The sequence below is a fragment of the Rhinichthys klamathensis genome, unplaced genomic scaffold (assembly GCF_029890125.1).
Source record: "Rhinichthys klamathensis goyatoka isolate OS25496 unplaced genomic scaffold, OSU_Roscu_1.1 h1tg000115l_1, whole genome shotgun sequence".
In the NCBI taxonomy this organism is placed as follows: Eukaryota; Metazoa; Chordata; class Actinopteri; order Cypriniformes; family Leuciscidae; genus Rhinichthys; species Rhinichthys klamathensis.
The window spans coordinates 465,839-480,815 of record NW_026606652.1 but is presented as its reverse complement, the minus strand read 5'-3'; the positions used below and the strand labels follow the sequence as shown (position 1 = coordinate 480,815).

Sequence of the window (14,977 nt, the reverse complement as noted above, 5' to 3'; positions counted from 1 at the left end):
GATCAAAACGTGGCCTACAACCTTTACGTATGATCGGCAAATGCTGCTAGATATGAAAATTGCAGTCATCGATATTGACAAGGATTTATGGAGCGGTCCTCACCCGTTTTCCTCGTCGTTCTGGATGAATATTCCGGAGCACCTGTGTCGGCACACCTCTACTTTTCTTTGCAAAAAACGCCGTAAAAGACGCGGCAAACGAGGAGGTGCTGCTATCAGACTTAAAGGGTTAGTTCACCCAAAAATTGTGTCAATGACTCACCCTCATGTCGTTCCAAGCCCGTAAGACCTCCGTTCATCTTCGGAACACAGTTTAAGATATTTTAGATTTAGTCCGAGAGCTTTCTGTCCCTCCATTGAAAATGTATGTACGGTATACTGTCCTTGTCCAGAAAGGAAATAAAGACATCATCAAAGTAGTCCATGTGACATCAGTGGGTTAGTTAGAATGTTTTGAAGCATCGAAAATACATTTTGGTCCCAAAATAACAAAAACTACGACTTTATTCAGCATTGTATTCTCTTCTGGTTCTGTTGTCAATCCGCGTTCACGAGTCCGCAGTGACACTGCTGACGTAAGACGCTGCTGACGTGTTATCTGCTGTGTCCGTGTATTCGGGTTCAAATAAATATGGCTGGGCAAAAAAATGCAAGTCTTCCTCTGTGTCGAAATCCTTAGACATGTTTGCAAAGATTGTTTTGTTTACAGCGTGCGTCTCCCTCAGACTGTAAACGAGACAAGTGGAGACAAAGAGACAATGGGTTTTCTGATCACAAATCTGTGACTTTTACAACTGGCCTATCTCGTCGATCAAATGCGAAATCTGCTCAGGCACGTTGGATTCTTTATTTCTCATCCACAGCCAGCGAGGACTTTTGCACTGCCTATAATGCAGCTAATGAACTACTAGCTTCGAAATGGATCTCTGAAAGCCCGGACGCTGACGCATATTTAAGTTTTTTTTAGTAATACCTGCTTGGACATTGTTAATAACATTGCTCCTTTAAAACTTAAACGCTCTATCAAAAAATCCTCACCTTGGTTCAACGACTCTATCCGCTCCGCTCACTTCGACGAAATTGTAGACGAGTAGAACGCAAATGGCTCAAAGACCGACTGCAGGTGTCGTTTGATATTTTAAGAGAATCTCTACATGGTTTCCAGAAAGCTGTGAAGTCTGCCAAATCAAAGTATCTTGCAGAAATTGTCTCCAAAAATCACCATAGACCAAGAGTTTTATTTTCCACTATCGACTCTGTTTTAAACCCTGTGGCTGATGCTTTCCCTGATGTGTCTGATTTTTTATGTGAAAACTTTTCATCTTTTTTTGTCACAAAGACAATAAGGTTAAGACCACAAACAACGCCAGGTTCTCTTGTTCTCCCTGAAGTGCCTAGGTGCTCACCTACCTGGAGCATGTTCGATCCAATTTCTCTAGTTACTTGCAGAGATATTGTTGAACATCTAAAACCTACCTCTTGTCCAAATGATATTATTCCGTCACACTTTTTAAAGCAAATTATTGATATCATAGGGCCTGATTTTTTATTTTTTGAAAAAAATCTAATCTTGATACATCAGTTTTAAGTAATTTCAGACCAATTTCTAATCTTCCATTTATTTTGAAAATCTTAGAAAAGGTTGTTCTCAATCAACTACATTCCTTTCTGAGTACAAATTCATTATAAGATACTTTCCAGTCAGGATTTAGAAAACTACACAGCACCGAATCCGCTTTACTGAAAGTCACTAATGACATTATGCTGGCTACAGGTAATTAGATAATTAGATAATTGTTGCCCTGGTTCTTTTAGATCTCAGCTCTGCTTTTGATATGGTTGACCATTCAATTATTATCTCTCGACTGAAGAATTTAGGCATTCACGGCACCGTTTTAAATTGGTTTCAATCTTTTTTAACTAATAGAATATTCTCTGTGTGCATTGGAAATTGCACTTCCTCAGCAGCACATCTTTCCTGTGGGGTACCACAGGGATCTATTCTAGCTCCGATATTATTCTCTTTATATCTGTTACCATTGGGTTCTATCTTTTCTAAACACGGAGTATCATTTCATTTATACGCCGATGATACCCAATTGTATTTTCCATTTAAACAGAATAATTCAAGCTCTTTAGGAGTCCTGCTTGCATGTTTCCAGGATGTGAAGCTATGGCTGGCACAAAATTCTTTAGCACTAAATGAGAACAAAACTGAAGTAATATTCTTTGGACCAAGTGATCGTCATGACTCCGGTACTCTAGATCTTGATGAGTTAAATCCTCATGTTACTTCATCTGCAAAAAATCTAGGTTTCCTGTTTGACAACAAATTAATTCCATCGTTAAATCCTGCTTTTTTCATTTAAGGCGTCTTGCAAAAGTCAAATCTTTTCTCTCTCCGAAGAATTTTGAAATAGTCATTCATGCGTTTATCACTTCACGACTTGATTATTGTAATTCACTTTATCTTGGAGCTCAGCTAACCAATTATCCATCGGCCGCCTTCAACTAGTACAAAATGCTGCTGCCAGACTGTTAACTGGTAGTCGAAAGTTTGATCACATTACTCCGATTTTAACTTCTCTAAATTGGATACCAGTCAAACAGAGAATTGAGTTTAAAATTTGAGTCTTTGTTTTTAAATCATTACACGGCCTAGCACCTGGGTACTTATCTGACTTAATACACTACCACAATCCACCCAGGTCACTTAGGTCTAGTAACCTTGCTCTCTGTGCGTAGATCGAGACTGAAACATCGAGGTGACCGAGCTTTTGAAGTAGCAGGCCCCAAATTATGGAATAGTCTACTACTATCAATCAGAACAGTTTCGTCATTTGCTACTTTCAAATTAAAGCTTAAAAAACACTTTCTAAACGTAGATCCTTAATGCACTTTATTAACCTTCAATTGTATTATATTTAATGTATTATTTATTCCATTGCTTGTAATTGTATCGATTAATTTTATTGTATTATCCTTTTACTGATTAATCTGTCCTGTTCAGCACTTTGGTCAACCATGAGTTGTTTTAAATGTGCTCTACAAATAAATAATGAATGAATGAATGAAAATTAAATTATTTCATCAGTGATTTTAAAGACTTCGTTAGGATTTTTTATTATTATTTGTTTTGTGGGAGGCAGTTGTCACAAGGGCTGTATTTCAGCAATTACGAAAGTTTGGGTCAAATTTTCACAAAAACTTTTTTCTCTATAATAATTTTTGTGAATTCTGTCCTCTAGTCGCTTGTATGAATATATGAATCATTGCATTAAATAAAATGTCAAACCAAGTGGCATCTACAAACAAATTATTATTATAGAAAAGGTTTTGTTAAGAGAAAGTAATGAGATAATTAACCACTTTAAAAGTGTTTTCTTTCTCATTTGCTTGGAATTACCATGCTCTGAATAGAATCTTTGATAAAAAGAAAAAAAAAACGCACGACCGCTTACTTAAATCTAACTGTAGGCAGTAAAATAAAGCACATGGTTGCCAAGACAATAGTCTCCAGTGTTCAGTTACATTTGTGTATTCTATTTTCAGTACAAAACGAGCAAATCTCTTTGTAGAGGACATGTAAGAATTTCAGGATTGTTTTTCTCTGCATCACAGGGTATTCTGTCCTAGCACAGTGCTTTCTTTCATACTCATTATATTAGATTATGGTCTATCATTTTGGAAAGTACAATCAATTCAGTCTGATCAGCTGTAGTTCTATCTTCCAGTTGGTATTCACATGGATAATGAAAAAGGTTCTGCTGCTGTCATTTGTCAGTCTGTCAGTATAAACCCACGGCCTATAACTCATTCAAATGGGTCAAGGTTTCTCCTGTGAGTGTACATGTTTAATGTGTGGAGCTATACACTTCTACATAGTAGACAGCATCTTTTCTTTTTATACAGATGGAAGGACTATTTCTACCTAAAGGTCGACAATGCTGCTGTAGACACAGCAGACAAATGAGTCACATGGGTTAATCCTACAATACAGTGCACATATTTTAAAATGTTTTTGCTGCTTTTGTCTGAGTAATGACATAATTATCCAAGGAGTGACATAATTAGGGCTCTAAAACAGGAACAAATTCTGATACAATTACAGAATTCAGTATGATAATTTCAAAATTTCAGAGTTATGTCTAACTCTAGTTCTCTGTTTTCATATATAGGTCCAATCCTGTAAGCATCCTGGTAAGTTGATTTTCTAGACAGTGTGTAAACAAATCAAGTCATCAAATTTAAATGTCTGAGCTTGACCAGAGCGCATTTCTGAAAGTATTGTATATCCTTTTATACAAACATTGCTTGAAATTACAACACATGCACATTATACATATTATTTTTAAGTTACAAAGTTCAAAAGGTACTGAATAGGAAGTTTTGAGTAACACTTTACAGTAAGGTTTAATTTGTTAACAGAACAATACCTCTACAGCATTTATTAATCTTGTTATTTTCAATATTTACTAATACAGTTTTTAAAACCAAAATGTGTTGACATTAGTTAATGCACTATAGCTGTGAACTAACATGAACACATAGTGAACAATTGAATTTTTATTAACATTACTAAGGATTAATACATTCTGTAAAAATACATGGTTAGTTTGTAATGCATTAACTAATGTCAACAAATACGACTTTTTTAAAGTTTTACCACATTTTGTCCATACCTGCTTCATTTTTTCTCTTTCTTTCTATCTTTTGCAACAGAATATTGCAGATGACTATATATTACTATCTGATGATACCATGAAAAATGTCATAAAGCAGAAGTTCTGATGGTTTGGAATTTCTCTATTTAATCTATTCCCCAAACTAAGACAGTTTGGCTAACAACAACATAATATTTTTAGAAAGTGAAACATCATTTCTACATCAGTTAGAAGAAAAAGTAGGTTCCTTTTTTTCACGCTATACTCTTTGTGAAGTAATCAAAATTTCCTTCCCTGAATTCAATGTTACGATTTTTTATGCTGTGGTTTAAAGTGTAATATTACTTGCAAGTTGCCATTTAATTTTGGATCCTCATGGAAACAAAGCAAACACAGAACTCTGAGTTCCTTAAAAATATTTGGTGAAGTTGTAAATATCAAATATGTAGTCTTCCACGACCCATTAATGCATGCCGAAGGTTTTGTAAATATTCATAAGGACATTTACAAAGAAAATGAGGTTTGAGAGTAATTCCAGTAAGATAAATGAGTCTGAACAGACAGATATAAAGAGTCAATGAAAAAAAAAAGCCATAACAACTTTCCCCTCTCCTTAGAATATAGCATTTGTATTGTACTGATATATAAATTAAAGGGATAGTTGACCTCAAAATAAAAATTCTGTCATTATTTGCCCAATTTGATGTAGTTTCCAAACCCTTTTCCTTCTGTAAAACGCAGAATGAGGTCAATCAAATGAAGGTGTATAGGGACCAGGGACAACCATGAAACATCTCTTTTTGTTTTCCATGCAAGGAAAGTCATTTTTCTTAAGTAATGTAAGAATACAATGACGATGCAGGTTGACGTTAAAGCTTAAAAGTTCTAGTTTTTAGATTGTTGTATATCGATGACTCTATTATGAAGATTGAATACTGAACATGCGGTAATGTCAATGAAATGTTCAATGATTCAATACATTTCCATGTTCAGTCTAGGCTTTTAAAGTAAAATTATCTTACCACCCCCACTTTGAACAAAACAGAAACCAAATAAAATGGGTCACCACCATAAGTCCCAGCAAAGCATACCTATGAAATCACTATGTCAAAGTCACCGTGAACAAGCCTTTCTTCTGCCAGCCTTTTCATTTATGTCTTGCAAGCGGCCTTGTAACAAATGTGGAGGCAGAATTCTCTGCAAGTGCATTTTGTCATGCTGTTTTCTTTAGGCCAAATACTATTGGTTCACAGAGTGCTCATGCATCAACTACAATTTCACCCCTTATGTATTGCATGCAAGCAACCCCTGCAGATGGGACCTCCGGAGGTAGAGCGCTTACAGTTTGGTCATGAATCACCAGGGCCATTGTGTCTCAGATCACCTGCAATGGGTTTATTTAACAGGTCTGGCCACAGATGAATGTTAAACTTCTTCAAAATTTCTTTAATCCATGTAAATTCAATTATTCAGCCTACAAAGACACACCGATGACCTTTTCACTTCAACAGCAGAAAGCAGTCACCGTATTGATTTGTTAATTAAAGAGACAATTCAGTTATCTGTGTACTAAATCATCGATGTATGTTAATAGCATGAGTGCATCTGTTGGGCTGAGAAAAGAAAGATCCACCATATTATAATATTGCATTATCTCTAGACATCAATGGCTTTTTATAAAGTCTCTGAATGCTCTGTTATTGATTGAGCGAGGGACACAATTGTGACAGAAGGATGCTGTGCACTGTGCTTGTTTGTTCCTCGCAGGGAACATTGAAGATTGCTTTGCTATTTTGCTCAAACTGCATTTGGCCAGTCCTGACACTTAAACCAAGCTGTGTACATCGGCAAAGCTGCGCCTTGACATATTGTAAGTCTTTTCACTGTAGAAATCAATAGTTTTATTGAAAGTTCACTCCTCTTAGGCTTATTTTTTGTTGCCCATTGATCTGCAGGTGAATGAACTCATAACAAACAGCTAAATGCTTTTAGGTCTCACATTGGCTGTGCCAGTTCTAGTCTCAGCCTCAGACGTCACGCCCACGGAACGTTGGCTAAACGTCTGATGCATATGGTACACTTAACTGGAAACACTTCAGGAATGTCGAAGTCGTCATCTGATTGGTTGAATTTGATCGGATTTCCGGGGGGTGCGAGTGTCGCGTTTATTTTCGGTCGCCAGGAAACAAAGCGCAGACGTGTGATTGCGGAAGAAAAACTGTTGTGTTTACATGAGTGACAATGAGCATTTATCAAGATCAGCTAAACGTAGGATTCTCAAAAGTATGCGAGGTTCACGGCATAGACTCTTGAAGTTTTCTTCTCCTTCTTTGATTTTCTATGCTGACTGACTTGTTGCACGCTGGTCTGTTGTTGTGGGGACATTTCCACGCCCAGAAACGTGACGCTGAACGAAACGAACTGTAATTGGTTGTTTTACATGTCGGACAAACGGCCTTATGGGCGGGCCTTGGCCAAAGAAAGCTGCTATGAATTCCAGACCTTCAGCTGTCAGTCTGAAGGTCTGGCTACGCGAGACTATGCCAGTTCTGACAATTATACACTTGTGTGCCGTCATGTTGGCAAAATTGCTTGGAAGTCTGTGGTGAGCAAATTACATACTTCTACATTTACTTTACATTTATGCATTTGACAGACACTTTTATCTGATGTGATAGGTGTAGCAGGGATTGCACAGGTATAGTGTTATTTAAAAAAAAATATGTTCAATGCAGTAATTTGAACACATTGCTTTGGAACAATATTTACTGTGCATAAGCACTTTACATATACATTTGAATTGACCAAAATTTTTTCTCTTCGGGTTTATACATCAAACATTAAAGGTAGGGTAGGCAATTTCGGAAAGGCTAGCTATAGCAAGCTAGCTTTGAACGCAGAAAGGAATATGCAGCAGTCGTGTGGTACAAGTAAGAACTCTGCAAGTTGTTTACATTCATTATTATTGTAATATACGCTTTGAGACATGAGGCAATTTAACGCCATCTCTAATGACACTCTGCTGTGCGGGTTCATGTCGTTTGGAGGAGGCATGTAGCAATAAATCAAGGTCGACACAACAGCCTATTAAACGTCTACAAACACTCAAGTCTCAGTAAAGCTCAAGTGCTCAATAAGTGGATGAGGAAACCAATATCTTTCAAAAAGATCTCTTCAATATATTGGATAAATTTAATAATGTTTAGCAAAATTAAATATTCATAACCTACTCACACTGTATGTGCTGGTTTCAGCCTCAGGATACTTTCCATAAGATCATCTCTCAATGCAAATCAATACAGCTATTAACTGAAATAAAACCATGCCAATCTCTAGGTATGGTGAAGGGTATGTGATGATGTGGGGCTATTTTAATTCCAAAGACCAAGGGAACTTTATCAGGATGCACAGTATCCTGGATCCATGAAATAACTGGCCTTTAAAAATAAAAATCTGCCTGCCTCTAATTTAACATAGGGGTGTCCTGACTTATGTCCCCTGTATTTTAAGGAAGACCATTTATTTTTTTACGATACATTATTCATTCACAAAGAAAATCAGTGTCTCTAAAGGTTGGAGTTTTCCTCATTTTTTTAAATTAAGGCATAAAGATCAATTTCCAAAAGATGATTTTTTATTCCTCTTTTTAGTCAACTTTAGCATGGGTGTGTTCACTTATGCTATGCACTGTGTGTGTGTATATATATATATATAGAGAGAGAGCACCTATTATTGATTGCTATCAGGATGTGAAGAGAGTTTCAACCAGGCCAATTAAAAAAGTGTTAATTAATAATATTGCCTATCTTCAATCCTGGGCAGAAAAAAAAGTCAACTTAATACAATGTAATAAATTGTGAATAATTTTAATAGTTGGCATTTGGTGCAAAACCATTTTAAAAGAGAACCTCAGTTAGAAAACCTCTGTTATAGTGCATTTATACATTTTAAATCTGTTAGTATGTTTTCTTTTGAGATTGAACCCATGACATGGTTTACCAGGTGATGTCCCTCCTTTCAAAGGACCTGGGGACTTTCTTCTAAGACCTTCACAAGAAATCACCGTATGAAATGTACAACTGTACAATAACTGTACAATGCATTCATCCTCTCTGAAGGATGAGGCAAACATCTGCTTCAACTCTTGAGGCTGCTGGAGGAGCTCCCTCAGGCTGGACTCGCCAACAACCTGAAGAAATGCCACTTCAGACTGCTTGAAAAGTGTTACCTAGAGTTCTAGATCACCCGGGGACTGATACAACCTTCAAAAGCAGATACTGTAGAAGCTGTGCAGTTTTATAGTTCCTGGCCTGTGAGTATGAAATATGTATGCAGTCACCCTTAAAATGTTTTTTTTTTTAAATTCCAACCAGTTCTTACATGCTCCAAGCTTTAATCTACCCTTCATTTTCCAGGTTCATGCCAAGCTGCATTCTATGAAGAGGCAATTCAATGTCTGACACCAGCATTGTACGTGTCTTTGACATCACTTTAACCAGTTCTTTGACACATGAACAGGCAGTCTTCTTCCCCACGTGTAACACGTCTTTGAATTCATCTTGCAGCTTTTCAAATGCAGTGCACACTAATAATTATTGTCATGTTTAGATCTTGTTAGTGCTTCGAAATGTCACTACCTTTATGGGGATTTGATGGATGAATTAAAAAAATTAATATTTTAAATCCAGTTCTGGCATTAAAAGTTGCTCAGTTGCCAGCTTTATTTTACATAGAACAGGTCTAAAATGGTAATACATTTAAGTGTGGCTGACAGAGCATTTCTATAATGCCACCGGCATTTTTTTTTTTTTTTTTTACAAACCGAAATTACTGAGTGCATTTGTATTTTTTGGAAAGTTTTTTAATTAAAATTAAGGTAAGTTAAGTTAAATATTTATGTATGCATGTATGTTTGTATGTTTCACATGGATGTATGGCTCAAATGTGTTTTTTTGTGTAGTTGGTCAAATGTCGGTAAAGCCTCTGCAATAAGTAACATCACATCCTCCTGACACATTTCCTCATGTATTCGTGAGTCGAGGTTAGTCACGTGCTAATGTGCATCTGTGGCTGAGCTCATTCACACTGAATGAGTGTGAAGTCCTCATTTTTTATTTTCCTGTGGCAAATGCGGTGAATTGGGTTGTCTTGTCTCTGAAGTCAGCAGCAGTTAAGTTTTCTATCGGAACCTTTAGGGTGAGTCATTTTATTTATTTATTCATATTTATTCTTTGGATTTAAGATATCAGTCTTATGAGAATTTACAATAGCAAATTCACTAAACAGTTTTGCCAGTTGTGTAAATACTTTTATTTTCCCCAGAAACCACCCACAATGCAGTTTAACCAGTGACTAAATGTGCTGAAATAGTGCTGTACCACATTAAATTAAATTATGTTTTATTAACAAAGTTCGGGAGGAGCACGTTCAGTTAATTAACACGAGTGGAGTGCACCCAGCAATCAATGATAAGAGGTATATCAGCCCGTTCTCATCCTTTGGCGTCATACATGTGACGCTTTGTACATTTCGTCGAAATCTTACGTACATGGCATCCTTTAGCATCAATATGAGACGCAGAACCCAAGGCCTCATACAGGTGACGCTCGTCCAAATCCGACGCACATGGCATCGTTTAGCGTCAATATGAGATGCAGATCCCAAGGCGTCATAACCGTAACCCTACCCCAGACCTAAACCTACCCATAACAGTGCGTGTTATATTGACGCTAAAGGATGCCATGTGCGTAAGATTTCGACGAAATGTCATATGGCGTCACCTATATGACGCCAAAGGATGAGAATGTGTTGGGTATATATAGATTCAGCAATCTCACCTCACTCCATTGAAAGTTTAGCAGCATCCCTCCTCCGCCCCTTCTCCACACTTCTAGTCCTAAACACTTACATAGGGGGGAGTACTCTGGGTTCGGGCCAAACTCCGAGCTCGGAGCCCTCTCCCCGGACAGCACGCCAAATACGCATTACACCTTATCCACTCTAATTGTATGTAAGTGTGAACTTGTGAAATCACTTATAAATCTTTCTTTTGATAAAACCTGCCTTCTTTCTATAGAATTTATGCTCTTTATATGGATAGAGCGATGCTATATAGTTCCAGTCCAGTTCCTCTACGTTGAAAATGGCACTTGCTATGCCAAAGGGGTTCGATTGAAGTAAACAAGTGCTTCTCTAAAAATTTATAGATTGGATGAATTGGTAGTCACTTTAGATAAAAGCAACTGTTAAGTGCATAAATGTAAGTTGTGTCATGCAAATTGCATTCAAATTCATTGAGTATGTTGGCATATTTGTGCCATTACCTGATTTACCAGCCCGTTCTCATTCCAAGGCGTCATACATGTGACGCTTTTGACATTTCGTCGAAATCTTACGCACATGGCATCCTTTAGCGTCAATATGAGACACAGAACCCAAGGCGTCATACAGGTGACGCTTTAGACATTTCGTCTAAATCCGACGCACATGGCATCGTTTAGCGTCAATATGAGATGCAGATCCCAAGGCGTCATAACCGTAACCCTACCCCAGACCTAAACCTACCCATAACAGTGCGTGTTATATTGACGCTAAAGGATGCCATGTGCGTAAGATTTCGACGAAACGTCATATGGCGTCACCTATATGACGCCAATGGATGAGAATGTGTTGGATTTACTGTATATAATTCCTCATGTGAAGTGGGAACTAAAACTCTGCAATTCATTCTTAGTGAATTCCCCCTACAGGAGTTTGAAATACTTGTTCTGTAAATGTTTATTCCCCATGCATAATGCTGCATAAATTAATTTATACTACAGATGAAACTGTTACATAAATGCTTGTCAGTAGCAAAACAAACTTTTATTTGTTTTGTGAATATGCTTCAAAACCATGTAAATAACAGAATACCACTCCGTTATAGCCAAAAGATGGAGAACCACTTCGATGTAAGTGCCCTCACCAACCTGAGCGTCCTATCAGCTGTGGGAAATGCTTGCAGAATCGACTTCAGTCAAGACGGCATCTTCCTTCCCATCCTGTATGGAATCTTCTTCATCATTGGCACCCCTTTGAACCTGTTGGCGCTTTTTGGGCTCTACAAACTAATCCAATCAGAGAACGTTCTACCCGTGTACGTCATCAACCTGCTGATCGCAGATCTAATTCAACTCCTGATTTTGCCTTTATGGATAGACTATTATGCCAACGGACACTATTGGCGCTTCGGAACCCGGAGTTGTCAGTTTACGGGTCTGATTTTTTACATTAGCATTTACGCGGGCATCTTCTTCATGTGTATCATCGCTCTAGAGCGTCATCTGGCCATCGCTAGACCTCTCAGCTTTAAGCATCTGCGTAACTTGAGGTTTGCCCCCTGGATAGCACTCGCCATTTGGATACTAATTGCGGTGCCACCTACCATCGCTTTTGACAAGCTCTTTCCCAAGCAGGAAAATTACACTCTTTGTATCGAGAAGTATCCCTCAGAGGGTAGTTTCATCACCTACAGGCTGATTACTCTGCTTGTGTCCTTCATCATACCCCTGAGCTTCATTGTTGGTCTCCACAGAGAGACCGTCCGCTCACTGATGGCAATCAACACGCTTTTATCCGAGGATAAGAGGAGTATCAGGGGTCTGCTCACCCTTCTAGTGGCTGTATTTGTCACGGTGCTGGGGCCCTATCATTTCATCGGCTGTGTGAAGTACGTTGGACTGCTGATACACAGCAATGCGTGCGTTTGGGAGAAGGCTGTGTTTGTGCCCTATCAGTTAACACGAGGCTTTCTGAGCCTTAACAGCTTGCTGGATCCTGTGTTTTACATCTTTCTCCGCAGAGACTTCCGTGACACCGCTGGGAACTACTTGCCCTGCCTGAGGAGATCGAGGACCAAATCGTGTCGGACAGAGAAACCAACATGCTCCAGTCAAGACTGTGATTAAATATTTACCCCTGGTTATATACAGTATTTGAAATACAATTTGGACAAATAACTATGAAACTATGCCAAACTCATGAGGCCATATAATAGGATCTATGGTGGAGCCATCATTTAACTCTTTTCCCACCAGCGTTTAAAAGAAAAAAAAGTTGCCAGTCACCGCCAGCATTTTTTTATCATTTTCACAAACATTTATTGGCCCCTAGAATATTTTGTTGTATGAATATCGGAACATGCAATGTATCGAAAGAAAGAACAGACCTTCAGCTTAAAAAAAAAACAAAAAAAAACGTTTTATTCTAAAGCTTAATGCATTCTTTTTTTATCCACACTTGAATGTGGGTAAGTTTCATTAAAAAAAGCAACATTTTAAGCAAAAAAAAAAAAAGCTAAGAAAATCGAGAAAAACTTTTTTTTTTTAATCAAAGGCTACATCCAGATCGGATTCAGAACTATGATCAACACATAGATGGAGTAGATCGGGTCCATCAACTCCTCCAAAGCTTCACAGTCCTATACCTCTTCCTGGGTCGACATTTTATTCAGTAACATTAGGCAGTTTTGATTTATAGGCTGTTAAATGTTGATGATCGCGTTATTTTACAATGCATTTGCTCACATATGCTATCACTTGTTTCTTCGTTGCCTGTGTTTTGATCAGGAGATTCAGGACACTTTCAGAAGGTGTGTCATAGCGCCCCTTGCCGTATAACAGTGAAAACACGGAAAGTCGGAAATTGCTGTCAATGGCTACCCTGAAAATCCAGAATTTGCTCAGCGAGTCACTCTGGCATTGAGTAATGATGCTCATTAACTATGCCCTTGTAGCCGAGCTGCACCAATCACATCGGTGTATCTGATATAGGCGGGCCAGAGGCGAGCTAAACAGATGACGACAGCGCTGTGACGTCGAAGTCAATAGTAAACATTGCAAGATGGCTATGGATGAACACCAGTTGTTTGAAATGGCTTTGGCCGCTACAATGAACGAGTTAGACTTGGCTTTTTATCTAAAAGAGGAACAGAAGACGGCGCTCGAATCGTTCCTTTGCAAAAAGGACGTTTTTGCTGTTTTGCCGACCGGATACGGCAAGAGTCTAATATACCAGTTAGCTCCTCTGGTAGCTAAGCGTATGGGGCGTATTGTTGTGATTGGTCGTAGTGTTATCCAATTGCGTGCAGTGAGATTTTCAAATGCATGCTTGGTGCCGCCCCTTGAGTTGGCCGATTTTCATTACTCAAAGCCAGACCCTTAATCTTTCGGATTTGGGTCTGGATTTCCAGGCTAGTCAATGGCAGGAAAAGAGTTAAAATAGACTTTTGACCATACTGTTTACACTGACACAAAAAATCTTTTTTTTTTTTACTCACAACTGACACAGATCAGAATTTGTTGCACATGTGTAAACACAAAAATCCGCACGAGATCCGTTTTTTTCCCCGCATCCGTTCTGAGCCACTTCCAAATATGGTTTTAACATCCATTTCCACTTTGGAATCCCAAGCCACCTCAAGGCGAGGTGGAAACGTTTGCCCACAAAGGTTGTTTTGTAATGGCGTATTAAGAAGCAGACATGCCTATATCAGCTCGCACTAAAACTCACAGCTTTTCTTTATTTTATTTTTTTACTTAGGTGTATATTTTATAGTTAAGATTAAAAAATATTTGGGAGCATAGAAACTAGTTTTAAATCTTTGCCCTGTGAATTCTTTTAAATAAAACTGTTTCTACTGAAAGCTATAGGCCTCTCTGCAATGAGGTGATGACTTCACTGTTTTTGTAAATAAACTAACAAGCTTCACAATAACATACAGACGGATGCAGGTAATTCACACTCACAATCTCTCTTTTATCTCTCTTTTCACAATCTCAGTTATTTACAGACATTTAAAACCTGAGGGTCAACCATGTTGCACAGTAAAGTGATCACCAACAGAATTATTTTGGGCGGGGATTAATGTAAACACAGATATTGAATAGCAGTCGAGTCTGAAGTAAATGTAAACAGGTGGGACAAAAGACCGGATCTGTGCAATATAATATACAGTAGTCAATTTTTTTGCTAATTAGCATAGCCCCATTAGACCCTGCCGGATGGTGTATTTCTGCTATGTATGTGTGTCATCACTGTCTTAATGATATTATTTTATTTTAGTTTATTTGTCTGTCGATCATTTCCATGTCTGTACTGTTGGAACTGAATTAATGGTTCTATTCATTATGGTCTCAGCAATATACACTGGCTAATTTGTGTGGTTAATCATTTTGTATAGTGAAAAATATATATTTTAAGCGAACAAGTTTCCCCCAGCAGCTAAATGAGTCTTCTTTCCTGTTTATATTTTTTCTGTCAAAACAAAGATTTTT

At 37.9% G+C, this 14,977-nt stretch overlaps 1 protein-coding gene across 1 annotated transcript; it reads left to right on the top strand.

Moving 5' to 3' along the window:
- The first annotated feature begins 9,785 nt into the window (after positions 1–9,785).
- zgc:171579 (uncharacterized protein LOC557116 homolog) lies at positions 9,786–12,898 on the top strand. Its single transcript, XM_056254892.1, has 2 exons — positions 9,786–9,860; positions 11,590–12,898. Exon 2 carries the CDS (start codon positions 11,597–11,599, stop codon positions 12,608–12,610), a length of 1,014 nt encoding a protein of 337 aa, XP_056110867.1. The 5' UTR covers positions 9,786–9,860; positions 11,590–11,596; the 3' UTR covers positions 12,611–12,898.
- Positions 12,899–14,977: the final 2,079 nt, after the last annotated feature.